Source organism: Lithobates pipiens, unplaced genomic scaffold (genome assembly GCF_037356315.1).
Source record: "Lithobates pipiens isolate NorthernLeopardFrog02 unplaced genomic scaffold, aLitPip1_a1.2 Scaffold_3, whole genome shotgun sequence".
NCBI classification, from domain to species: domain Eukaryota; kingdom Metazoa; phylum Chordata; class Amphibia; order Anura; family Ranidae; genus Lithobates; species Lithobates pipiens.
The window spans coordinates 38,928,096-38,953,824 of NW_027507790.1; the positions used below are offsets into that span (position 1 = coordinate 38,928,096).

Genomic DNA, 25,729 nt, shown 5'->3' on the forward strand with positions numbered 1-25,729 from the left:
ATCTTTCTACACCCAGGCTGTTTACACTGATCGCTCCGACGGAGTGATCACTTGTAAACAAACCGGCGTCATGTCATGACGCCGGTTCCTCTCTCCCCTCTCTGTACTAACCTGTACAGTGGAGGGGAGAGATCCTGAGATGGAAGCAGCCATCTCTCCCTACCCTGCAGTACCCAGCAATACCCTGCCAATACTCTGCAATACCCCAATACTCTAGCAATACCCCAATACTCTAGCAATACCCCAATACTCTAGCAATACTCCAGCAATACCCCAATACTCTAGCAATACCCTGCCAATACTCTAGCGATACCCTGCCAATACTCTAGCAATACCCTGCCAATACTCTGTGATACCCTGCCAATACTCAGCAATACCCTGCCTGCCAAAACTCAGCAATACCCTGCCTGCCAATACCCTGCCAATACTCTGCGATACCCAGCCGTGCCCAGCCATACTCAGCCGTGCCCAGTCATACTCAGCTATGCTCAGCCATACCCAGCCATACTCAGACAATATTACAGTGGGGGAGATTGTGGATATTACAGTGGGGACTATATGGTGGTGGAATTTTCACAGGTTTTTGCAAATTAAATTATTATTTGCTGATCCGAAAAATAATCTGATCCGTGACTCTGATCCGAGGAACGTTCCGATCTGTGAGTTTTTTGATCCGTTGCACCCCTAGTTAACAACCACTTTAAATACCCCGCAGAAATAATGGAAAGCTATGCTAGCGTATAAGAAGAGATAAAATCTGATAAAATCATGCATTAATAGACACACTTAGCAAACTCATGCTCCAGGATATTTTGATCAATCTTGCTTTAGAATATACATGTATATTAGCACAACAGATTCTAAAACTGAGGGACTTACTATTTTCCTTTATACATACATTTCCAATAACTACACTGCGGGCATTCTTTGACCATTTGAACAAAAACGACAGAGGTATTTCTCTGACTTACGTCGCAAGCACTGACATGATCAATTTTCTGGACCTGGAAATTAGAATTAAAAATACAGTTTGAGTTTCAAACATATTTCAAACCAACAGACCAAAACAGCTTAATTCCAACGGACATTTGCCACTATCGCTCGTAGCTCCAGTCCGTTCCACAGAGCCAGTTTCTAAGATTACGTAGAAACTGTACTTACTGATAAAGAAACTTTCAAAGTACAGGCTAATATATTGAAAAAAGGTTATAATTCTAATGAGGTTGATTGCAAACTTTGACGCACATTAGAGACGAACAGAGTCTTTATTGGCAGTCAGACCCAAACAAGTTTCTGATAACAGTTTTAAGTGGGCTATGATGACTTCATTTTCCACTCAACATCGACAGATTAAGGCAATTTTCGCCAAATATTGACGCATTCCTAAAAATGACCGCATTCTCTACCTGTCTTTGCCTGATCAGGCAAGGGTCATTTTTAGAGGAGCTCCTACACTACAAAGTAGCATAGCTCCTAACATTATTAGTTCCCTTGTTCGCCAGTCGTTTTTCATGAATTGACTGTTTTTTTCTCGTGTAGAAAATGTATTGTTTGCCAGCATAACTCAGGAGTGAGACGTAAGACTGATGATTTTACATCTTCTTTCACCAACAAGAAATATTCCATCAAACAGTTTTGTATGTGTGCTACCAAGTACGTAGTATACTTGATTACCTGCCCATGCGGGAAACAATATGTAGGCCATATCATCCGAACTTTTTCAGAGTTGCTGAACACATCTCTCTGATTAAAAGATGAGATACAAAACATACTGTACCTAGGCACAAATTACATCATAATCCTAAAGGATTACAGCCGTAATCCTAAAGGAACACAGTTTTTGGTGATAGACAGGTATATTCCCCCTTGAAGGGGTGGAGCTATGACCAGGGGTGTCTCCCGACGAAACCTTCTGGATATATGTGTTGCAGTCCTACTCCGTTCGGCCTGAACGTTTGGCATCAACTCTTTTATTAATAAAGCATAGGAATCATATTTGCGTTTAGGTATTTTTTATTATCATCATTTTATTATTTTTTATTCGATTTCTTTCTTCATCTTTCTCTCTCTTACACCATTAGATTGTATTCTGGTTATATGTATATGACCCCGCATGAAAGTCCATTTCATGTGTGTATAGATAAATATAACTTTTTATAATTTTTTTATCATCGTATACATTTTCAATTTTTTGGTCAATGTTATTGTGCATTTCAAATACTGCCCATTTGTCTAATTTACTGACATGTTCATTGGACATATCAATTTTATATTAATGAGTGTTTTTTATACATATAATTTTCTTCAATTTCTGCTGCAGTGGATACACCAGGTTGTTGGTTTCCATCTTGGCAATTGACAGAGCCCTTCTGCTGTGTTCAGATGTGAGCTCATTCGTCATTTTATATACATTTTTAAAATTGATCCCCTTTTCTAATCCATGTGCTACGTTGTATGGATTCTATTTAACATATAACAACTAGTGTCTATAACATTATTGAGCCTTTACGTATTTGTATAAAATTATTATTATTCCACTTTATTAACCAAGCTTTTTGTTTACATTTCTAACGTGTTATGCAACATATTTTTGCTATCTAGCGTAGTTCGTCTCTCGTCACATCACTGTGGAACACATGCTTGTTGCACTCTTGAGGTGCATGACGTCACTGCGCCATCACGTGCTCTTTGGTGCGTTTGTCCTGGGATGACGAGTGACGACACGCTACAGGCCTCCGTCTACTTCCAAACCAGAAGTAGACATTAGGAACATTGGAAACACACAGGGTTTTAGCTCTCATGAATGGGGTCATATTTTTTATAAATATCTGGAGGGCTGCAGTGGAGGGACACCCCAGATGATGTCCTTGGAGACTAAACGCGTCAGAAAGGATTCCACTGTCGCCATTTTATTTTAAAAGCGCTGATTTTTACCTGCTAAATGTAAGTTTTTCAACTTTCATAAAAATTTATTTTGCACTCAACGGAATCCATGGACATCTGGACATCTGATTACCGTCTCTTATGAGACAAACCTATAAAGACATCTCTTATCTGGAGGATAGCCGGGAGTTTCCTTTCCAACCATCTGAAGGTTCCAGTGTCCATTCCCATTGGTTGTACATACAACACAAGCCCGTTTGACTCACAGAACATATGTTCTTGTGCGTTCAAATGCTCTGGTAAGCCTCCCAAATCTTTGGTGGTGATACCTTTCACTTTTGTTATACGTCCTGGTTCACTGTTGGGACATTCACAAGAAGTTTTTGAATTGTTCACAAGAAGTGTATGAACTATATGTTGAAAATCGTTATTTTGGTTTTTCTTTGGGCATTCACCATATGTTTTAAAAAATTAGGTAATTTTGACATTGATGGCAGAAACACATTTAAAAAAAAGTTGGGACAGGGCAACAAAAAGCTGGCAAAGTACAATCCCAATTCCAAAAACATTGGAACAGGGCCATGTTTTAGCATTGATTGTGCCTTTCCAGATGTGCAAGCTGTCCATTCCATACTCACAAATGCACCCCCATGCTATCAGACATGCAGGCTTTTAAACTGAGCATTGATAACAAGCTGGAATGTCCCTCTCCCCTTTAGTCAAAAGGACATGGCACCTATGGTTGCCAAATAGAGTGTCAAATTTCAATTCGTCTGACCACAGAACTGTTTTCCACTTTGCAACAGACCATTTTAAATGAGCTTTGACCCAGAGAAGATGGCTTCTTTCATTATAGTATTTTACCTTGTATTTTTAGATGGCATGGCAAACTGTCTTCACACACAGAGATTTTTGGAAGTATTCCTGAGCCCATGCAGTGATGTCCATCACGGAGTTATGCCTGTTTTTAATGCTGAGCCGTTTGAGGGTCCAAAGATAACAGGCATCCAGTATTATGATTCAGCCTTGTCTCCTGTGTACAGAGATTTCGATCACAGATTGGTGAACTTTATAACCGAGACACTCTGACTCTCTAAGATGCCCATTTTATACCCAATCATGTTACTAACCTATTGTCAATAAACCTAATTAGTTGCAGGAAGTTCTTCCAGCTCTTTCTTGTTAGTACCACTTACTTTGCCAGCTTTTTGTAGCCCCGTCCCAACTTTTTTTGAGATGTGTTGTTGGCTCTGAAATTTTGTTCATCATAACTAAAATAAGGCCTGCGATGCTGGTGGCATTCATACTTTAGAGTAACGGCAACATCTGTTTATTTGATTGCTTCAGAGTCTATCTTTAGATCTTTACACTGTAGGGAGTGCACCATGTATTTTGTCACATTAATCCTTTTTTCAACATTATAACTAAGAAGGTGATTATTTCGATGTTTTGATACTCAACTGGCAAAATAAGGATGAACAGCACCATTATTCTGTAACAGCAAAGAAATTCTGTTAAAGAGTTCTGTGTCTTGAACTCCATTTATCTTCATGGTAAGCTGCTACTATGCCACTAAATTCTTCAGTGGAATGACATTGCCTAATGTGTCTTCCTTCCTGCTGTCTTTTGTACAAAATTAAATTACTGATGCAAAAAGTGACCACAGATTTTATACAGCTGAACTATTTGGCCAGCGTAAAAGCCAAATAGCATGTTGTCTTTGTGATCTTTCTTAGGATAAGCAGTGTTTTTACCCTCTCACAGATTTGAATTTACATGCTTTACAGACATTTTTTTTTATTTTTTATTTAAAAGACACAGTTATCTTAATAACAAAATGTAATTAAAATCAGCTCTGGAATTACATGTGATTCTTACCATTAGCACTTTTGCTGAATGATCATTCACTCTCAGAAGTACAGATGCTGCAAGAATCTTTCACATGCAACACTTATGGGTGTGTTGCATGCCTGTGTCTCCCTGCATTGCTTGTCCCCTGGCCTTTATGTCACTATCATGACAAGTTTACACCATCAAATTGTATCATGTCTGGTGAGCTTAAAGCAGGGCTTGACAAATTTGCTTGGAATCTAGGAGCCAGCTAAAAAAGTTAGGAGCCAGGTCCGCAACGGCGATCTGGACCTGTCCCTGGCCTGACAACATGGAGACGAGTGAGGGGAAGATAGCAGCCCCCCGCCACCTGTATCCAAGTCATTGCCCATAGCTCTTAGAGGGACATTTAAGGCCCCTTTCACACTAACGTCCCGTTCAGGCCCGCCTGTCAGTTTTTCAGGCGGACCTGAACGGGTGCTCCATAGAGCTCTATGGAGCGTCGGATGTCAGCGGTGACATGTCCGCTGACATCCGACCCGCTCCGATCCGAAAAAGTGTGACGGAGGAAAAAGCTATTTTTCCATCCGTCTGCGGATCGGATCGGATGACGACGGGCACTGCGGTCCGTCGTCATCCGATCTCCCATAGGGGAGAGCGGCGCTGTGACAGGTCCGTCCCTGCACAGTGTGCGGAGACAGACCTGTCATCTCCCTGCTCAGCGGGGATCGGCGGAGTGATCCCCGCTGAGCAAACGGACATCCACGGGGCGGATCAGAACTGATCCGCCCCGTGTGAAAGGACCCTTACTTATTTATTTTCAAATGACAATTTTTTTTTAAATTGCATTTTAGTGTAAATATGAGATCTGAGCTCTCTGACCCCAGATCTCATATTTAGGAGGACCTGTCTAGCTTTTTTCTATTACAAGGGATTTTTACATTCCTTGGAATAGGAATAAAGGTGACACAATTTTTTTTTTTTTTTAAAAGAACAGTGAAAAAAATCAAAATAAAAGTTAAAATAAGAAAAAAAAATTTTTTTTAAACGCGCCCTGTCCCGCCCGCATATGAAAGCGGTGTTCAAACCACACATGTGAGGTATCGCCGTGATCGGTAGAGCGAGAGCAATAATTCTAGTCCTAGACCTCCTCTAATGCAAAACATGCAACCTGTAGAATTTTTTTTCAACGTCGCCTATGGAGATTTTAAAGGGTAAAAGTTTGTCGCCATTCCATGAGCGGGCGTAATTTTGAAGCATGACATGTTGGGTATCAATTTACTCGGCGTAACATTATCTTTCACAATATAAAAAAAAATGAGCTAACTTTACTGTTTTCTTATTTTTTATTAAATAAATTATTTTTCCCCAAAAAAGTGCGCTTGTAAGTCTGCTACGCAAATACGGTGTGACAGACAGTATTGCAACGACCACCATTTTATTCTCTAGGGTGTTAGAACAAAAAATATATATAATGTTTAGGGGTTCTAAATTAAGGGAAGGCAAGCAATGAAAAGAGGCAGGGGAAGCTCCATTAGCATTGCTGGTTGTCATACCAACGACCACCACAAGAGGGCGCCAGATTCCAGAAGGAATCATAGGACCGTAGAAGGCCTCAAAGCCGTTCCTCAATTACCGGCCGCCAGCGGATCACGCCGGGGGGGGGGGTCCATGGAGACAGGATACCCCCAGCTGTGCTGCCCCAGGCGCCAGGTTGCTAATTCTAGTCGCAAATGCAACCTGGCGCCCGGGTTTTGTCGAGCCCTGGCTTAAAGGATAAGTTTGGTTTTAGAACATGTTACATCCATATTTAGGGTGTAACATGTTACCTGTTCCATCTGCGACCGTGGCAGACAGCTTGTTCTCAACAGACTATTCAGTGCCCTCATAGTCCATTCACTCCGTTCACTCTTCCTCCAGCTTTCTAAAGGGATCAGATACAGACACAAGATCAGGACAAAGGGTAAGCTGCAGATCAGACAGCACTGCACTAGTGCAGGTGCTGTCCTTAAAAAGGCCCATTGGTGCCAAAGTACAGGCTAATGCGTGTGCCTGTGAGTCTGGCGAATATTCCCACCCATGCTCAGCTGGCCAGCTTTTCTACTTTCTGTTTTAAAATAAATCCAATAAAATCGAATTTTGACATAAATTTAAGCCAAAATGTATTATGCTACATGTCTTTGGTAAAAAAAAATCCTGTTAAGTGTATAATAATGGGTTTATGTGATCACGGACATACGTGGGCAGATGATGACTGACATATGTGTGCAGATGATGATTGGGACATATGATTTTAGTGTTACATATGTGGGGACAAGTGTTTTTACTGTGAGGGGACATATGTGTGGGGACAGTGTTTTGGGGACACTATTTAAGGGACACTGTGTGTGTCTACATTGTGTGAGGACACTGGGCCGGTGATCAGTGTGTAAAAAGCTGTAAAGACAGCTCATACTAACTGATCACCGGCTGGCTGCAGCAATCTGCCCTCCTCTCCTCACTGACAACTCCCGTGTGAGGAGAGGAGAGCCGCTCGCCTAGAAACCAGCTCTCTGTTTACATCACATGATGGCTCTGATTGGACACAGCGGTCATGTGATCAGTAGGGCCAATCACAGAGCCCTCCTGCCGATCAAAGATGCTCCATATCAGTGTGACACGGGTGCATCGGGATCATGCAGCTGCAAGGGCTCACACGATCCCCCTCCTTCTGAGGGTTGTTTCTGAAGGTCCACTCAGAAGGAGGAAGCTCCCACCTGGCCATATATGTACAGTGGCCGGGTGGGAAGTGGTTAAGGAGAAAACAGCAGGAAGAAACGGCAGGAAGGAGAAGACAGAGAGAAGAGACAGCTCGAGGAGAAGACGGCAGGAACGAGAAGACAGCAGGACGAGACAGCTCGAGGAGGAGATTGCGGAAGGAGAGGACGATGGGAAGAGAGGGCTAGAGAAAACAGAGCTATTAATAAATGAATTGTCAAAAACCGGCTCTTGTATTTTCATTACATTTCACTGCTTTTTTAGTGAATGGATGCCCAGTCACATGGGGGGGCGGGATCTGGGGTCCCATCTTAAAGATTCTGATAAGCCCCCCGAAGACCCCAACCATCGGCTAGGGTTGTCGGGAAGAGGCCCTTGTCCTCATCAACATGGGGGCAAGGTGCTTTGGGGTGGGGGCGCAGAGCTGAAACAGCTGATTTAAAAACGCAAAATCCACTGAAAAACGGATCAAACACAGCCACATAGATGTGAACCTAGACTTAGTGAACAGGCAGCAGCTTCAGCTGCCCACAGTGAAAAATGGCTGCAGCATATTTGGCAAGTACAGAATTATTATTACTATACAGTATTTATATAGCGCCAACATTTTGTGCAGCGCTTTACAACATGTATATATAAAATAATATGCAATGTGGTTGGAGGGAAGCTTCAGAATGGCAAAGATGTTTTCATCACAAATTATGTGAGCAGACTGCAGTTCCTCTTTAATGCATTATCTGCAATAAATTATCCCCAGAAACGGTGTAACTAACAGCTGTTCGGTATTAAAGTGGCTGTAAACCCTTACAAACCACTTCGACCTACAGGTAAGCCTAGATTAAGGCTTACCTGTAGGTCCAAGAAATATCTCCTAAACCGTATATTTTGCGAAAGACCGCTGTCTACGGCGCATGCGATGCATAGTAGTCCATTATGCTTTACCTTTGCAGGGAATCAGAGGAAGTAAACTCATCAGGGTTTACTTCCTCTTTAAGGCTCGGTTCACACCTAAAACAGCCGCGGATCGCACAGGAATGCTGTGCGTCCCTGTTCAGGGACAAATCAGGGCCGAATCTTTGCCTGAATTCGGCCCTGAAACAGAGGCAAAGACATGCAGTGATTCTGTGCACTCTGCAGCCCCCCGGAGATATTTAAAAAGGCTCTATAGAGAGCCGGTCACAAAGATGAGCTCAGGCGTGTCCAATGTCTCACTGCCTGTGATTAGCGCTGCGCTGTGCCGACTTCCTGGCGGGCTCTGCACATGGATCATGCGAACACCCCGGAGCTCATCCCTACCGGTCACATTCTCCTGCTATGCGAATTGGAATGCAGGAAACCCTTTCTTTGGGGATAAAAGCACCCTGCTACCGCCTGCACAGCACTGGTAAAACGAGCGCAACTTTCCGCAGGCGCAGGGCATTCTGCAGTGTTATAGTGGCCTTAATGAATTTAATTACTACCTTAATCAGCCACAGAACCAATATGTGATTGGTTTTAAACGAATGAGGAGGCAACCCTATTACAAAGACATATTTCTCCTTTACTGTGCAGGAATGTTGATAAAAATAAGAGTGATTGTCCAGCAATATCCATGAATCTGTTCCCAGGCGGATGGATTCCATTGCAGAAGATGAATCCAGCGTTCCCAGCTGTCAAGGTTTCCCAGCTGGAGAAGCACATGGTACACGTGTATGTACACACTCAGGGTCGTTGTCATGGCGACTGACTTCCAGCCTGCCAGCATTCCGTATACTGAACCTGTCCCACAATGCTTAGCGGGGAGGCCGCGCTGGAGGTCGCTGATTGGTTGACCTTATTGTGCCAAGGAGACGTGCTACTCCTGACATTTCAGCTTTCTGCCCGGGCGGACAGACCGGCCTGAGGTGAATTGTCAAGTCTTAAAATTGCAACGAGCGGTAAAAAAAACTCATACACGGTATTTCTACCCGGAAGCGCTCTTCACTTCCGCCACCCTGCAACCGGACCAACCGGTTTCCTCGGCTCAGACAAACTTCTTACTTTGGCCCCGCCTTAGAAGCTGGCGTTTCATTTGGATTGGACACGTGTTCTATGTGTTCTTCGAAGCCCAGCCCGCGCTGTCTCCTCCGACCAATCAGAAGCCGGAAAAGGACAGCTAGTCAGGCTCGGAGCAATGAGTGTTTGAAGCCCGGCAGCATCATGTTTGGTTGTCGCTTAGGAGAGAGTGAATGAAATGTGCGGGCTGTTGGCGGAGGAGTGCGGGGTAGCCGCCTGGGTCCGGTGAGGGGACAGTGTCCGGCTTTGTCGTTAGTCCACTGTCAGGCGGAAACATGCCCGCTCCGGTGACATGGGCCCCAGCGGCCGCTCTGCTCTGCTGTTTGCTCGCTACGCTCATCGCACAAGGAGCCGGCCTGGGGGACAAGGTGATCTGGGCTGTCAATGCCGGGGGCGATGCTCATATAGACGTGCACGGCATCCACTACCGGAAGGACCCGCTGGAGGGCAGAGTAGGCAGAGGTGAGTGACTGATGACAGGAGGGGGTGTGATCGGAGCACGATCAGGGGATCCCTGCGATCAGGAACCTCCCCCACACTCATTACCTACCCCCCCTCCCCGGGACACGAGGTGACAGCTCAGCGCAATCACTGGCCTTAGATCCATTTCACCCCCTATGGAGGCCCAACACCATTCATTTCCTGATCGATTTCTCCTGATCCAACATATGCACCACACATGGCTGTGGAATTCAATAGTAAGAAAATAAGATCGAAAGCTATCGATTTATTAATCACATTCCACTGGGCAACCTCATGACCATTACCATCAAATTTATGACTGAACCATCTTGGTGCTGCCAAATGATCAATACGTTTCCTCCCTGGCCGATCGACTCCGTTTTTGGAATGGACGTTTTAGCTATTCAATCTGTTTCCATCATTTTGATTAAACCGCATATCGATCAGATAGTAAAATTGAAGCGTGTGCATGGTCACCATGAAGGCCTTTTCACTGAGGAGCCTCCTCCCCCCAAGTGTTTTTGTGTTAAAAATTGCTTCCCTTTTAAAATCAATGAATGTTTTCACACTGAGGCAGGACACTTTTTATGGCGGTGAGAAAAATCCTGCTTGCAGCATCTTTTGGCGCTTGTTTGGGGTGCCTAAGAAAAAAATGAAATGAATGGGAAGCGCCTCAAAAACACCTGCACTAAGTGGCTGGGTGCAGTTTTTGAGTTGCATGTCCTTTTTTAAAGGAGAAGTACAGCTAAAGCTTGCATCGCAGGAGTGCAGTTCGTTTTGCACTCCTGTGACCCGTTTTCAGCAGACAGCGGGATGAAGTCCGCTCTCTGCTGACGTCACAGAAGTCAGTCCAGGCACCGCGTCATTGCGAGCATGGAGTCTGGATCCACCAGATAGGGTTGCCACCTCATCCCTTTAAACCCAAATTATTTACACAGGTTCTGAGGACTAATGCAGATAAGGAATCAGTGAATTTAATTACCACCTTAATTAGCCACAGAACCTGTGTAAATAAAGTGGTAGTAAACCCACTGACTTTTTTTTTTTTTTTTTTTTTTTTTTTTACACCTGTAAAGGAAAAGGCATAATGAGCTAGGGTCTGCCGGACATTCAACTGAGAATCCCCGGTGCGCATGCGCCGCTGAAGTCAGCAGCTCATTGTGAGGGTAATGTCTCCTAAACCATACAGGTTTAGAAGCTATCCTTTTTGCCTACAGGTATAGGCAGTAGTGATCTTTTTACCTACAGGTATAGGCTTACCTGTAGGTAAAAGTTACAAAAAGGACTATACAACCACTTTAATATGTGTTCGGGTTTAAAGGGATGAGGTGGCAACCCTACTGCCGGATCCCTTGACCGACACTGGCTCAGTCTCTTGGTGAGCCGCTGAGAGCCTGTTTTAGCTGTGTTTTTTCGGCCTCTAGTGGGGCATTAACAGCTGCAGGGGTTAATATTGCCTGTGTAGAAGCGCTGCCCATTCATTTCAATGGGCAGGATGGTTTAGGAGTGGTGTATACACCGCCCCAAAGATGCTGCTTGTCATTTGTCACTTCCAACGTCAAACACTAATTTTAGTTATTTTTACCAAAGAAATGTAGCAGCATCGTGTTTGGTCAAAATGTATCAAGAGAAATTACTTATTTTCAAAATGTTATAACAGAAACTAATAAAAAAATGCTTTTTTTTTTTTTTTTTTTTTTAATTTTGGGAAAAATTCTCGGTCTTTTTATTTGTAGCATAAAAACCCCAGCGGTGAATACATACCACCAAAAGAAAGCTCTATTTGTGTGAAGAAATGATAAAAATGTACAGTGCTACATGACCGTGTAATTCTCATTCAAATGAATGAATGAATGAAATACTTGTATAGCGCACAATGCAAACTAAATCGCCTCTAGGCAGTGTGACAGTGCTGAATTTTGGTCGGGGGGGGGGGGGGGGGGGTTGAAAGTGCCCAGTGTTAGTGGAGCTCCAGGCTCCTTCATAAAAAATAAAAATAAAAATACTTGTAGCTGCTGACTTTTAATGTTAGACACTTACCTTTCCAGGGATCCAGTGCTGTCCTCATCCAGCTGATTTATTTTTATTTTTTTCATTGGGCTTTTGGGTGCTGCCATCGCCATTTCTAGTAGGGGAAACCGGTAGTGAAGCCTTGTGGCTTCAGTCGGTTCCCAACTGCGTATGTGCGAAACGTGCTTTGCTTTGCGAATGGCCTGGTGGTGGAGGAAAGAGGAGGGGGGTGACTTTGCCGCAACCAGGTACCCATTCCACCCCACCCCCCAGAACCCCCCCCCCCCCCCCCCCGAAAGGTGCAGAAATGTGGCAGCGAGGTCTGGTGGAGGAAAACAAGCGGAGCTTTCCCTTTTGGGTGGAGCTCCACTTTAAAAGCACTAAGCACTATTTCTGTCCACTGCTTTGTTGCTTTGCTAGCAGCATGAATCACTTCTGACAAGTTTTCCTGACACTAAGAAAAATGGTGACAGAGGAGGGACCTTTAGCTGATTGACAGCCTCAGCTATCGTGCTGTGTGAAGTGGGTGTTTCTTCACTGATGTAACTTCAGCTCTCCGCCTCCTGCTTTTCAGAGCTGAGAGATCCTGTGTAAATCCTGTGTTCAGCTGAACTGGCACAATTTCAAACCCGCTTGTCAGTCCTGGTTTCGTGGTCATTTTTCAGAGACGTCTGTGCGGGTTCCTGCACTGATGTCGATACAAATCGCACCCCAGAGTCGCCAAAAGTAGTACAGAAACTACTTATGGTAATTGGTGCAGTGCCGCAAATGCGGCGTCGCTCCGATTTGGACGGTGCCATTACTGGCAATAGCCACCAATTTGGCATGCGATTTGACATGTCAAATCGCATGCCAAAGTGCTGCAATGTGAACCTAGGCTGAATAGATGTAGGGGAAAGATTGCTGCAGACAAACAGGATTTGTTTAATCTCTGTATAACCTGAAGAGGCCAGTCAGTTCACTGGGTGTATATAAGAGTTTACAATTACTTTAACATTTTGAAAAACAGGAAGAGTGCTTTACCAATGATCAGAGGAAGTTCATGTCTGGAACGAACAGGCCAAAGTAATTTGTGCTGGGAGCAGGTGATCACACTTCCTTGTCAGTCTTTCTGCTTGTCCCTAGCATAGAGCTTCTGTTGCACATTCTTTGATGCTGGTGGTTGGCGTCAGGAACTGGAAACGTTTCCATGACCCCTTTCACACCGAAGGCATTTTTCAGGCGATTTTTGTGCTAAAAATTGCCCCTGAAAAATGCCTCCCATGCCACCCCAATGTGAAAGCCAGAGTGCTTTCCCACTGGGGAAGTGCAGGACATTAGAAAAAGTCCTGCAAGCAGCGTCCTTGGTGGTGCAGGAGTAGTGTATATATTGCTCCTCAGTCGCCTCTGTCATTGAAATCAATGGACATCGCTGCCAAAGCGCCGCTTCGCGGACGCTGTTAACCCTTTCTTTGGGGTTAAAAGCGCCCTGCTCCCGCCCACACAGTGCTGGTAAAGCGCTGTTAAAACTAGCAACGCTTTACCACTAGCGCGGGGGGCTTTTAAGACCCCTTTCACACAGGGTCGTTTTTCAGGCGCTTTAGCGTTAAAGCACCAGTAAATCGCTTGAAAGAAGCCTCATCTGCAATCCCAATCTGAAAGCCCAAGTGCTTTTAGAGCCCTTTCAAAATGTCAGCACCCGAAAAACTAGCAGCGCTTTACCAGCATTTTTTGAGCACTATTGGGGTGATTTTAACCCCTGCTAGTGGCCAAATAAAGTGTTCAAAGCGCCCACAAAGCGTTGCTGCCAAAACCGCTTTGCACGTGCTTTTCAGGCTTTTTGCAGATGCTTCCCATTGATTTCAATGGGAAGGGGCTCTTTAGGAGCAGTGTATTCACCGCTCCAAAAGCGCTGCAAAGAAGCTGCTTGCAGGACTTTTTTTTGACGCCCTGCCAGCGCAGCGCCTCAGTGTGAAAGCATTCAGGCTTTCACATTGGGCTTGCAGTTGCAGTTTCTTTCAGGCGCTTTTTTTTTTTTTTTTTTTTTTTAAAGGTAAAGCGCCTGAAAAACTCCCCAGTGTGAAAGGGGTCTTAGTATGAAGGGGGTCTAAAGCCCCATATACACTATCAGATTATCTGCTGAGTTTTTCCTTCAGATTTACCAAAACCATGTAGTAGAAGGGCCTGCCTGATTGCATACACATTGAAAATCCTAAGGTTTGTCCTCATATTATATGGTTTTGGTAAATCTGAAGGAAAAACTCAGCAGATAATCTGATGGTGTGTATGGGGCTTAAGAGTATTTTAGTGTACCAGCCTTTTCAAATTGTGTGTTCTCTGGGTGTCAGAATGATTGTTTTCCCTGTTTGTTGTTTAGCATCAGACTATGGATTGAAACTGCCAATTTTACGGTCAAATACTGAGGATCAGATTCTGTACCAGACCGAGCGCTATAACGAGGACAGCTTTGGATACGAGATCCCGATAAGGGAAGAAGGAGAATACGTTTTGGTGTTAAAATTTGCAGAGGTCTATTTTGCACAGTCCCAGCAGAAGGTAAGGGTGTCGTGTTCCTTACTTGTCCCCTCCTGTTCAAGGCGTGACACGAGAGCCCAACAGATGGCATATTTGTCTGTGCAGGTGTGCGACACTAAGTGACAGCTCATATTTCTGCATTTCGCTACCCTCAGGTGTTTGATGTACGTGTGAATGGCCATATTGTGGTAAAAGACCTGGATATATTTGACCGTGTGGGACACAGTACTGCACATGATGAAATCATACCAATTGTCATCAGGAAGGGTAAACTGAGTGTACAAGGGGAAGTCTCCACCTTTACTGGGAAGCTCAATGTCGAGTTTGTAAAGGTAATATTGACTTGTCTTTTACTGATCTGTTTGTAGATAATTGATATTTATGATCTATTAAAGAAGATAGCAGCACTTTGTATATAAAATATTAATATACAACCATATTACTATTTTACCAAAGCTTATTCTTTCTGTGAAGCTAACTTGTCAGATATTAATGGCCCTGTTTTATTTATATTGGATTGTGGTTTGCTTTTTTTTTTTTCCTACTCCAAGCAAATCAAAATGTACTTGTGGCAAATGCAGTCAATGTATCTTCATAACCCAGGGGTAGTCCTGAATTGGTCATGTTAGGCAGGCCAATTATTTACGGTGGGTATACTCTGGTGGGTGCCACATCCCTAAATATTAAGGCAGGTCATACACAGAGCAAAGTTCTTTCCTGGGTCAAACTCCATCCAGCTGGAAGTGAGAACAGGCACCTGTCAAAACCATTGTTGGCCCAGCGGCGGGGGAAGGAGGGGGGCAGAACTTCCGGGAGACCAGCCCGTGGCCCCTCTCACAGAAGTGGGCATGGGGACCTATCAAAAATGTGTATCCCTCCCCAAAGGTGCCAAATGTGACACCAGAGGAGGGGAGGAAGCGTATAAGTGGAAGCTCCTCTTTTGGGTGGAACACTGCTTTAAAGACAGAAGAGACCACTAGGTCCCTGAATATCAGTGTTTTTTATTTTTTATTTTTTTTTAAACATTTGAGCTTAATACTGCTTAAGGCCGGGTTCACACCGGAGCGATGCGGGAACGCCACGAATCCGCGGCGTTTTCCTGCATCGCATGCATCCCGCCGGCAGTTCACACTGCCCTATGCGGACTGCTGGGAGTGTCAGTGAAATGTTAATGACACCCCCAGATCAGTTCGCATATCGCAGTGCGATCTGCAAACTCGGACAGGAATCGGATCGCATGGTGTGAACACCCATGCGATCCGATTCTGCTGCGGACCAAAAAAGGGTCCCGTGCGAGTTTGCGGCGGGTGCGATGCGAATTCAGCCATACTATCTGTATGGCTGAACTCGCATCGCACAGAGATCGGATGTGATTTGCACTGCAGTGCGGTGCGAATCACATCCGGATCTCGCTGCCGCAGCAGTGTGAACCCAGCCTTAAAGTGCTATTAAAATCCTTTTATCAAAAGGGGTGGGGGGGGGGGGGGTGTAAAGGAAATCAGATTTAATGGAGAGACAGTCAATATTACAAACCTTTATCTATAGAGATATATAAAAGTTGACTTGCCTTCCTGTGTGGGGTGTGTTGTTGTGTTTTTTTTTTTTTTTTGTTTTGTTACCACCAACTTTAATGCATAAATCCCCATTCACGCCTGAAGCTATAAAACGCTGGATATATATATATATATATATATATATATATATATATATATATATATATATATATATATATATATATATATATATATTATAATTTGGCAGATTACAGGCGTTCTGCTTTTTACATTGGCGACCTTTTGGCCTGCTCAAAATCACAACTTTCTGCCTGAAAATTCTACGCCCAGGTGTGAATGGGGCCTAAGGCTACATTCACATCTGAGCATTTCAAAGTGATGCGATTTTGTTCAGGTCACCAATGTAAAAGGCAGAAAAATGCCTGCAATCTGCCCCAAAGAAGCTTGTATTCTTTTTCGAGCTTCGGGAGTTTTTCAGGCATTTTGTTTCAGGTGACAACGCTCAGATGTGAACAAGTGCCATTGAAATGAATGGGATTTTGCTTGATTGCCATTTTCATGCGTTTTATTTTTTTTGGGGGGGGGGGGTATTTTACGAGCTGAAAACACTCAAGTGTGAATGCAGCCTAATTGTTTCCTCCTTTTTTAAGAAGAATTGAAGTTGAGGATATTTTTACATAGTTGCATTGGTCCAGGATGTAACTGCTTATACTGTACCTGTGGGATCCCCCTGGAAGCTGGAAATTACTTCAGTAGGCACCACTAGTACAGTGATCCGCACTTCCTGTTCCCGTGCCAAGCAGCTGCCCTGCTGCATTCCTAACACCGGTCAGCTGCTCAGTACCGTCTCCAGTCAATAATACTTTGCTTTTCTCATTGAATGCAAAGCATTCTTTGGACGAGGAGGAAAGTGTGATGCTATGATGTGGCATGTACACAGCAAAAAAACTCAGGCATTTAATTAGGGTTTACTTCCTCTTTTAAGGCCCATGTATGCACTAAAAAAGAACCTTTCTTGTTGCCGGTGGCAGCCAGTCAGAATTCCTGTATTTTCTACCACAGAAATAACAATTGAAAGTTGGTTGGTTGCTGTGGACAACGCTACATTTTTCATTCGCACAATTCTCGGACATGAATTCTTTAATAATGCATCAAACTATGGAAAAATATATTTAACAGTACTCTTCATTTTATTTCAGGGATATTACGATAACCCCAAAGTATGTGCACTTTACCTCATGAAAGGAACAGTTGATGGTGAGTTACATGGCTATTTCTGTTTTTAAATATTCTATATTCCCCAGTGTATATCATTAGTGCAGCTAATATCTTGTTTGCAGAGAAAATGCTGACAAGTAAGGGCCTGTGTCTATGGGCTTTTGGCTTGTCATCAAAATTGGTTCAAGACGTTTGAGTTCATTCACAATTCATTGACTGGTGCATTTGGCTCGGCTTTAAAGCAGATCTTTACTTTGTAGAACAGGGGTCTCCAAATTTTTCAAAGGGCCAGTTTACTGTCCTTCAGACTAGGGGAGCTGGATTGTTGTCGGTGAGGGTGTAAAATGTCCTGGGCCCAGCATTAGTGAGTATAAACATGGCCTCAGGGTTTGTTTTAGTAAGAAGAGTAGTTGCCCCATCATTGGTATTAGTGGGGCACTATTCCTGCCAATGATGAGAGGCAATATTCTGCCCCATTGTTGGTGTCAGTGGATAGAATATTGCCTCTTATTAATGTGAGGAATAGTGCCCCAATGGACGGGTAAAGGCTAGGAAAGGGCTGCATTTTGGAGACCCCTGCTCTAGGCAATTATGCTGCCCCCCCCCCTCTTAAATTGCACTATTTTTTTTGGGGGGGGGGGGGGGGGAATTGTGTAAATCTTTTGGTTCTGTTTTTTCGGACTGCCCTTATGTGTGCACATCATGCGCCTAGGCAAATGACATGCACCGACTACCCTTTTCCTCCTGGGATATGCACATCACATATCCCAGGAGGCATTGGGGTTGATTTACTAAAACTGGAGAGTGCAAAATCTAGTGCAGCTATGCATGGTAGCCAATCAGCTTCTAACTTCAGCTTGTTCAATTAAGCTTTGACAAAAAGAAAAAAAACTTGGAAGCCGATTTGGTTTCTCTGCAGAGCTGTACCAGATTTTGCACTCCAGTTTTAGTAACTCAACCTACCCCACAGACTCTCAATTCAGTAAAGGAGGGGCTGAAGTAGCGATGCGTCGTCGTTAGGCCCGGCAGCTGAACCCAGAAAAGCACACCTAAATATTGTGGCGTGGGACCGAGCAGAGGCAAAACAGAAAAAGGACAACCCATTGTAAGCAGTGGTAGAAATAAATGCCTTGATTCTTCATTGCATGGATTCAACAAGGTATTGGACACATTCCTTGGAGATTTTGGTCCATGTTGACATAAGGGGCCAAAAGTGTGGCAAGAAAATATCCCCCACGCCATTACATCACCAGCCTTAACGTTTGATGCAAGGCAGGATGGATCCATGCTTTCATGTTTACGCCAAATTCTGACCCCACTGAATGTCGCAGTTGAAATCAATACTAATGCTTCATATTCCCATCGCACATATTCCTGGATGAGCTCTCGAATTTGGGTGCTGCAGCAACAACCAGTTGGATACTGGTTCAACTCAGTGAAGATATTTGCCAGCACACCATGGAATGACACAAATGGCGTCCAAACGGGTAATTTATTGCATGATCAAAACACAAGGAGAGTGCAACGTTTCGGAGGCACGCAGGACCCCTTTGTCACATGCCTGACGAAGGGGTCCTGCGTGACTCCGAAACGTTGCACTCTCCTTGTGTTGTGATCATGCAATAAATTACCCGATTGGACTTTATTTATGTCGTTCCGTGGTGTGCTGAAAATCTCTTCACTGCAGTTGAAATCAAGACTCATCAGACCAGGCAACGTTTTTCCAATCTTCTATTGTCCAATTTTGGTAAGCCTCTGCCAATTGTCGCCTCCGTTTCCTGTTCTTAGCTCACAGGAGTGGCACCCGGTGTGGTCTTCTGCTGTTGTAGCCCATCTGCTTCAAGGTTTGATGTGTTGTGCGTTCAGAAATGGTATTCTGCATACCTTGGTTGTAATGAGTGGTTATTTGAGTTACTGTTGCCTCTCTATCATCTCAAGCCAGTCTGCCCATTCTCCTCTCAACAAGGCATTTTCCATCACACAACCCTAAAGATGGTTGTGTGTGAAAATCCCAGTAGATCAGCAGTCTTTGGAATACTCAGACCAGCCAGTCTGGCACCAACAACCATGCCACATTTCACTTAAATCCCCTTTCTTCCCCATTCTGATGCTCGGTTTGAAGTTCAGCAAGTCATGTTTACCACGTCTAGATGCCTAAATGCATGGGAGTTGCTGCCATGTGATTGGCTGATTAGCAATTTGTGTTACAAAGCAATTGAACAGGTGTAACTAATAAAGTGGCCGGTGAGTGTATACAAGTGACCTGGTGAATAGCAAGACTTGTTGGAGAATAGGTTTCTAAAGAAGGATGCAGCTGCTGTTTTTCGGTGCTCCCAAGGCTTTTCTTCACTCACTGTTTGACAGAATTTGTTTGCACAGCAAATCCTCAACCTAAATGTTTTTTTTTTCTTTTCTGCAGAGGTGCCAAAACTGCAGCCCCATCCTGGCCTGGAGAAGAAGGAAGAGGAGGAAGAAGATGAGGAGGATGAAGGCCCAAGTACAAAGAAGCAAAGCAACAAGAACCGTGTGCAGTCTGGTCCTCGCACTCCTAACCCATATGCCTCAGACAACAGCAGCCTCATGTTTCCAATCTTGGTGGCCTTTGGAGTGTTTATCCCCACACTCTTCTGCCTATGCCGGCTATAGGAGGCCGGGTGCCAACTTTTGTTTTTCTAGTTTGCTTCCCCCCGCCCCCCCCCCTCCCCCAGTAATTTTTCATAAACTACAGCGATGAAGCAGAAAATCTCCTCCTCCTCCTCTAAAACTAGAGGGGGGGATTGGTGACCCTAAACAAGCAGCAGATCATTGTACCACAATAATATGACTATGTTAAATGGTTTCGGAGCAGCTAAAGCTAAATACTAGACAATTCTGCCAAATGTTCAGGTACGTGGACCTGAGTGAGTTTTAAGTACCTATTCTGGTAACATTTCTTAAGAGAACTGAGCAAGACTTATTTGAACTAGTCTCCCTGAGATGGAGGAACTCTTTGAACTATGGCTTGCAACCTACAAGATGAACGTGGGACTTTTTTCAGGGTACTGTTTGTGCATACTCTGTTTCTTGATGTAAATGGTCACTGGGTTTCGGTTTTCTACATCACCAGACAACATTGTTAAGCTGTATCTTGTCTGATGTATGTTTGCGTTTTTTTTTTTTGTCTGGGGTCAGAAATTTTACTTAAATCTCCTTTAGTGTGTGACAACTTCATCACAGCAGCTAGTACAGTTGGCTAGGCTTCTTGCTGTAATAGAGAACATCAGCTTGTGGGAAGACTCTTTTGGTAACTGGATCTTATGATGCACACAATTTACATTATTGAAGTGACCCATTAAGAATTGTACTTTCACCCTCTTAAGAGTCCACAGGCTAAAGGTTATAATGTCTGCTCCTTTTTTTTTTTTATCTTCGCCCTTATTGAATAATTCCAGCAAAATATTTTGAGCGCTCCTTTTATACATCAGCCACTCCCTGTTCTAGTATAGAGGACTTGTTCGATGACAGGTCCAAACATCTCTCAAAATGCCATTTAACACCAGGCTGCTGGGGACAAGTGGAAATGGTTTGTACTAATTGCACCAGAGCCTGCAGTTTGTGTATTTCTGCAGCACTTTCAAAGATTTGTTTAGTGATCGTCCAGACTGCCGGTATAGCACATATAACCAGGAATTTCCTGGACCAGGACTTGTTTGGAGGGCACTGTTTTTGCTGCCTTGATATGTTTTTTTTTTTTTTTTTTTCTCTTTTTTCTTTTTTTTTTTTTTTTTCTTTCATTGATTGCCTTTTTTTAATTTGCCTTTTGTGTGGTGGGATGTTCAAAGACTTTCTTTTGGCTTAAAGCTGCGTGCAAGCTTAATATCTCTTGGTCAAATGCCTTTTTAAAATTTTATGGTACAAAATTTGAGTCATGTGAACTTCACATATGCCAGTGTGTGATGTCATTTAATGCTTGCGGAGCAATATAGACTGAACAGTGCAATGAAGGAATACTGAAGTTCAGATAAGTGCTTCTCCTATGTGGTGCTGATGAAATGTTGTCGGCCTATTTATAGCTTGTGTTTTGATGCATTACTTGGACATGACTGGGTAATAAATCCAACTCCAAGGTCCATCTGCATCAGATCCGAGAATTGTAGCAGCATGTGGTCTAAATATCAGAGCTTTATGCTTCTGCTATTCTGGAATACAATCTGTAATCTAGCATCCACTGGGAAAAAAACAGTCTTATTCTTATGCTGCCAAAAGATCCAGAGTTTAGTCCAGTTTTCACCCATAAAATACTGCTTGATATTAATAACTCCATTTTTTTAGTTTTACCTATGGTCCCTGGAGAGCAGGCTACTTATTGCAAAAACATCTGTAAACATAAATATCAAGTGCTGTTTTATGGTCTGAGCAACTGTGTTTTTTTTTTTTTTTTTTTTTTTTTTTTCTTCTGCTTTTTGTTTTAAACCTTACATGCTTGATCATGGGATTGATACACGGTAGGTACTATCTTTTTTGCTCTAATAACTTGAAATGTATGATGGCACTGTGTATGGGTTGGGTCAGAAACTAGCGAAGGCAAAATTTTCAGTGTGATCCGTGCTTAATACAGCACAATAGAACCCTTTTCATTTGGCCTCCATAAAATGTAATATCGTAATACTGTGTGGGAGACTTGAGTTGTGATGAATGGATCATTGGTTCCCCCCCCTTTTTTTTTTTTTTTTTTATGTTCAGGTACCAAATTTAAAAAAAGTGGTACGGTTTCTGGGCTTCATATAATCCCATAATGATTTTCAATGTATGTTTTTTTTGTTTGTTTTTGTTCCTCAAGAAACAATTCTTTGGAGGTGGGGATATAGTTCTGCTTTGAACCTGTTTTTCTTGCAATATCAAATAAAAATGTTTTATTGCCTTTTTAATTCTTGTTTTCTTGCTGGAAAAATGGAATGCATAATGTTTTTTTTAAATCGGGCTTCACAAACTGCAAGAGCTAGATGGTTAATTTGAGATTTTAGGACGGAGTTGCCATTGACGCCAAACATTTTTGAGCTTTTGCAGTAGGTCAAAAAAACCTGTGTGTGTGTGTGTGTGTTGTTTTTTTTTATTTTTATTTTTTTAAAACCCTCTCCCCCTTTTCTACTTTGTCTGGTTTTGGGCTAACTGCCTCTTGAAATTCTGGTTTCTGCAGGTATTGTTAACTGTTTACACAGACAAGGCAGATAAACTAGCTGGACAGCTTAATATAAACTGAGCAATCCACATGCACACTTTTATACTAGTTTCCTACTGCACTTGAACTAGATACTTGCAAGTTTCTGGCTGCAGCATATCACTTGCCCATTGCCTTTGACAATTTTTTACTCAACCTTAGGTCTCTATTGGTTAATAATAATAAAAATAATGCTATGCTTGTGGCCAGCTTAGATAATGCAGGACACCCTGGCAGCCCATTAAAATGCTAGAAGACCTGTGTGTGTGTGTGTGTGTGTCTTTTTTCTTTTCCCTTTCTATCTACAGTTCTAGTGATTTGTTAGGCTTGCACATTTTTTAGGAATCTCTTTAAGAATATTTTCTGCACTTGAAGGCTAACGTTAGTCTTTGCTTATTGCTACTAAGACAAACGAGAGAGATCCCCAGATAACTGCTTGCGGAAGATGTTGTAACTACTATTGGAGTCAGATCTGTCATTCAGACTCTTTCCTCTTTAGTGGATGTGGCCAGTATGCATTGTGCCCAGAATGACCCTACCTATGAAATGCTTGGTCTTGTTTAGAAACCCTGAACAGAAGGATTGATCTTGAAGCTTTGAGGACCTGCACTGACCACAGAATTCAGCGAACAGGGGTCTATTATATCATCCCTTCTATCACAGATCACCAATGTAAGCGAAGCCCTTCACCAACTGGAGAGAATATATATAAATATATATATATATATATATATATATATATATATATATATATATATACACACACACACACACCTACTTCCTTTCTTTAACCGGTGCTCTGGTATGGCGGATTGGCAAACGCAGATCACTGATTGCCGACCTGCCATCTCAGAGCATCAGAGTAGAGGGAGCAGGAGCCGCATAAGCCGATACTTCCTCTACAGGTGGCATCACTCTGCCTGGGACAGGAGCAGCCAGCAATGTCAACAGAAACTCAAAGGTAAAAGATCAGTTTATTAAACACCACACGTGGAAATTTTGCCAATACTATTAGCAATGTGTTTAAGAGATTGCAGACATGATACAGGAGATGGTCAGAGACTGCATTTTTCTTGCACTAAAGGTTCTAATATTGGCCAAAAATGAATTGCATATTAATTTAAATTGACAATATTAATTAAAAGTGGAATATAATACAATTCTATATCTAAACACATTTTTAAAAACTGTCATTTTCGGTACCAAAATTGCCAGTCGGTGCACCCATAAAAATATTTTTATTTCTTAAATTTTTTTTATATATGTGTGTATGTATATAATTTTATTGTGCATAGTGTCACACAGTCATGCAATTGTAAGTTAAAATTATGAAGTACTGTATTGCAAAAAATGGTCTGGTTGTGGGTGGGGGTGTTAAACCTCTTTAACCACTTGCCGATCAGTCGCCGTCATTATGGAGGCAGGTCGGCCCATTCCCGCAAATTGGTACGTTGGCTCCTTTAACCACTTAAGCCCCGGACCATTTTGCTGGCCAAAGACCAGAGCACTTTTTGCGATTCAGCACTGCATCATTTTAACTGACAATTGGGCAGTCGTACTATGTGGCTCCCAAACAAAATAGAATTTTTTTTTTTTTTCCCACAAATAGAGATTTCTTTTGGTGGTATTTGCTCACCCCTGCGGTTTTTATTTTTTGCACTATAAACAAAAAAAGCAAAAAATTGGGGAAAAAATGCATTATTTTTTACATTTTGCTATAATAAATATCTAAGAATTTTTTTTTTTTCCCTCAATTTAGGCCGATACGTATTCTACATATATTTGGTAAAAAAACAAAAAACGCAACAAGTGTTTATTGATTGGTTTAGCATTTACAAAGTAGGGGTTAGTTTTATGGCATTTTTATTAATACATTTTTTTTTTTTTTTTTACTAGTAATGGCGGTGATCAGCAATTTATTTTTAATTTTTTGATCGTGACTGCGACATTATGGTGGACACATCGGACATTTTTGGGACCGTTGTCATTTATACAGCAATCGGTGCTATACAAATGCACTGATTCCTCTGAAAATGATACTGGTAGTGAAGGAGATTCACAACTAGGGGGCAGTGTAGGGGTTAAGTATGTCCTGGGGAGTGATTCTAATGGGGGGGGGGGGGCGTGTGGCACGTCACTGATCTCTGCTCCCGATCACAGGGAGCGATTAGTGACACTGTCACTAGGCAGAACGGGGTTTGTTTACATTAGCATCTTGCTGTTCTTCCTCTCCATGAGCCGATCGTGGGTATCCCCGCAGACATCAAGTTCGCAGGACTCACGACCCAACTCGCGGAGCTTGCCGCATGCCCATCTCTTAAAGGGCAACGTACAGGTGCGTTAGTTTGCCTGTACGATGTATATCGGTGTGAGGCGCTCGGCAAGTAGTTAAGAGCCATAGCAGGTGCGTGGTGACCCATGATCATGGGCACGAGAGCCAGAATGGGGATTTATGTATGTGTAAACACTCAAATCCCCGTTCTGACCAGGGAGGAGAGACAGATCTGCTGTTCATAGTAATTAGGCACAGTTATCTGTCGTCTTCTCCCAGTCAGTCCCATGCCCCCAGTTAGAAACGCACATGAGTCAACACCCTGCCAGTGGCATTTACAGTAATCGGTGCATTTTTATAGCACTGATGGCTGTATAAATGTCAATGGTCCCAAAAAAGTGTCTGATCTGTCTGCCACAATCCTGCTAAAACTCAGATCGCCACCATTACTAGTAAAACAAAAAAAAAAAATTTAAAATGCCATAAATCTATCCCCTATTTTGTATACGCTATAACTTTTGTGCAAACCAATCAATATACGCTTATTGTGATATTTTTGGTAAAAAAAAAAATGTAGAAGAATACAAATTGATGCAGAAATGTTGTTATTGAAAACATTTTTTTTGGGGATATTTATTATAGCAAAAAGTAAAGCCGTGTACACATGACCGGACTTTTCCACAGCAAAGTTCCGACAGAACGAATACATCTGACAATTTAATCGTGTGTGTGCTTCATCGGACCTTTTCTCTGGAAAAATCTGCCGGACTTTAGAAATGGAACATATTTCAAATCTTTCCATCGGAACCAGTTCCTATCAAGAAAAAAACGCTCGTCTGCATGCAGGTCCGACGGACCAACAACGACACAAGGGCAGCTATGGGCTACTGAACTTCCTTTTTCTAGTCCTGTCGTATGTCATCGCGTTAAACGATCTGACTTTGGTGTGATCGTGAGTAGGCAAGTCCGTTTCAGCAGAACTCTGTCAAAGTCCATTCCGACGGAAAATCCAGTCGTGTGTACACGGCATTAAAAGTT

The 25,729-nt window shown here is 42.9% G+C and overlaps 1 protein-coding gene across 1 annotated transcript; it reads left to right on the forward strand.

Moving 5' to 3' along the window:
• Positions 1–9,567: 9,567 nt before the first annotated feature.
• MLEC (malectin) lies at positions 9,568–22,129 on the forward strand. Its single transcript, XM_077461480.1, has 5 exons — positions 9,568–9,966; positions 14,333–14,511; positions 14,646–14,822; positions 17,204–17,261; positions 19,642–22,129. Exons 1-5 carry the CDS (start codon positions 9,780–9,782, stop codon positions 19,866–19,868), a joined length of 828 nt encoding a protein of 275 aa, XP_077317606.1. The 5' UTR covers positions 9,568–9,779; the 3' UTR covers positions 19,869–22,129.
• Positions 22,130–25,729: the final 3,600 nt, after the last annotated feature.

Coding starts and splice junctions, on each gene's coding strand:
- MLEC (XM_077461480.1), top strand. CDS start 9,780: ATGCCCGCTCCGGTGACATGGGCCCCAGCGGCCGCTCTGCTCTGCTGT. Junction 9,967..14,332: donor GGAGGGCAGAGTAGGCAGAG/GTGAGTGACTGA, acceptor TTTGTTGTTTAG/CATCAGACTATGGATTGAAA. Junction 14,823..17,203: donor TCAATGTCGAGTTTGTAAAG/GTAATATTGACT, acceptor ATTTTATTTCAG/GGATATTACGATAACCCCAA.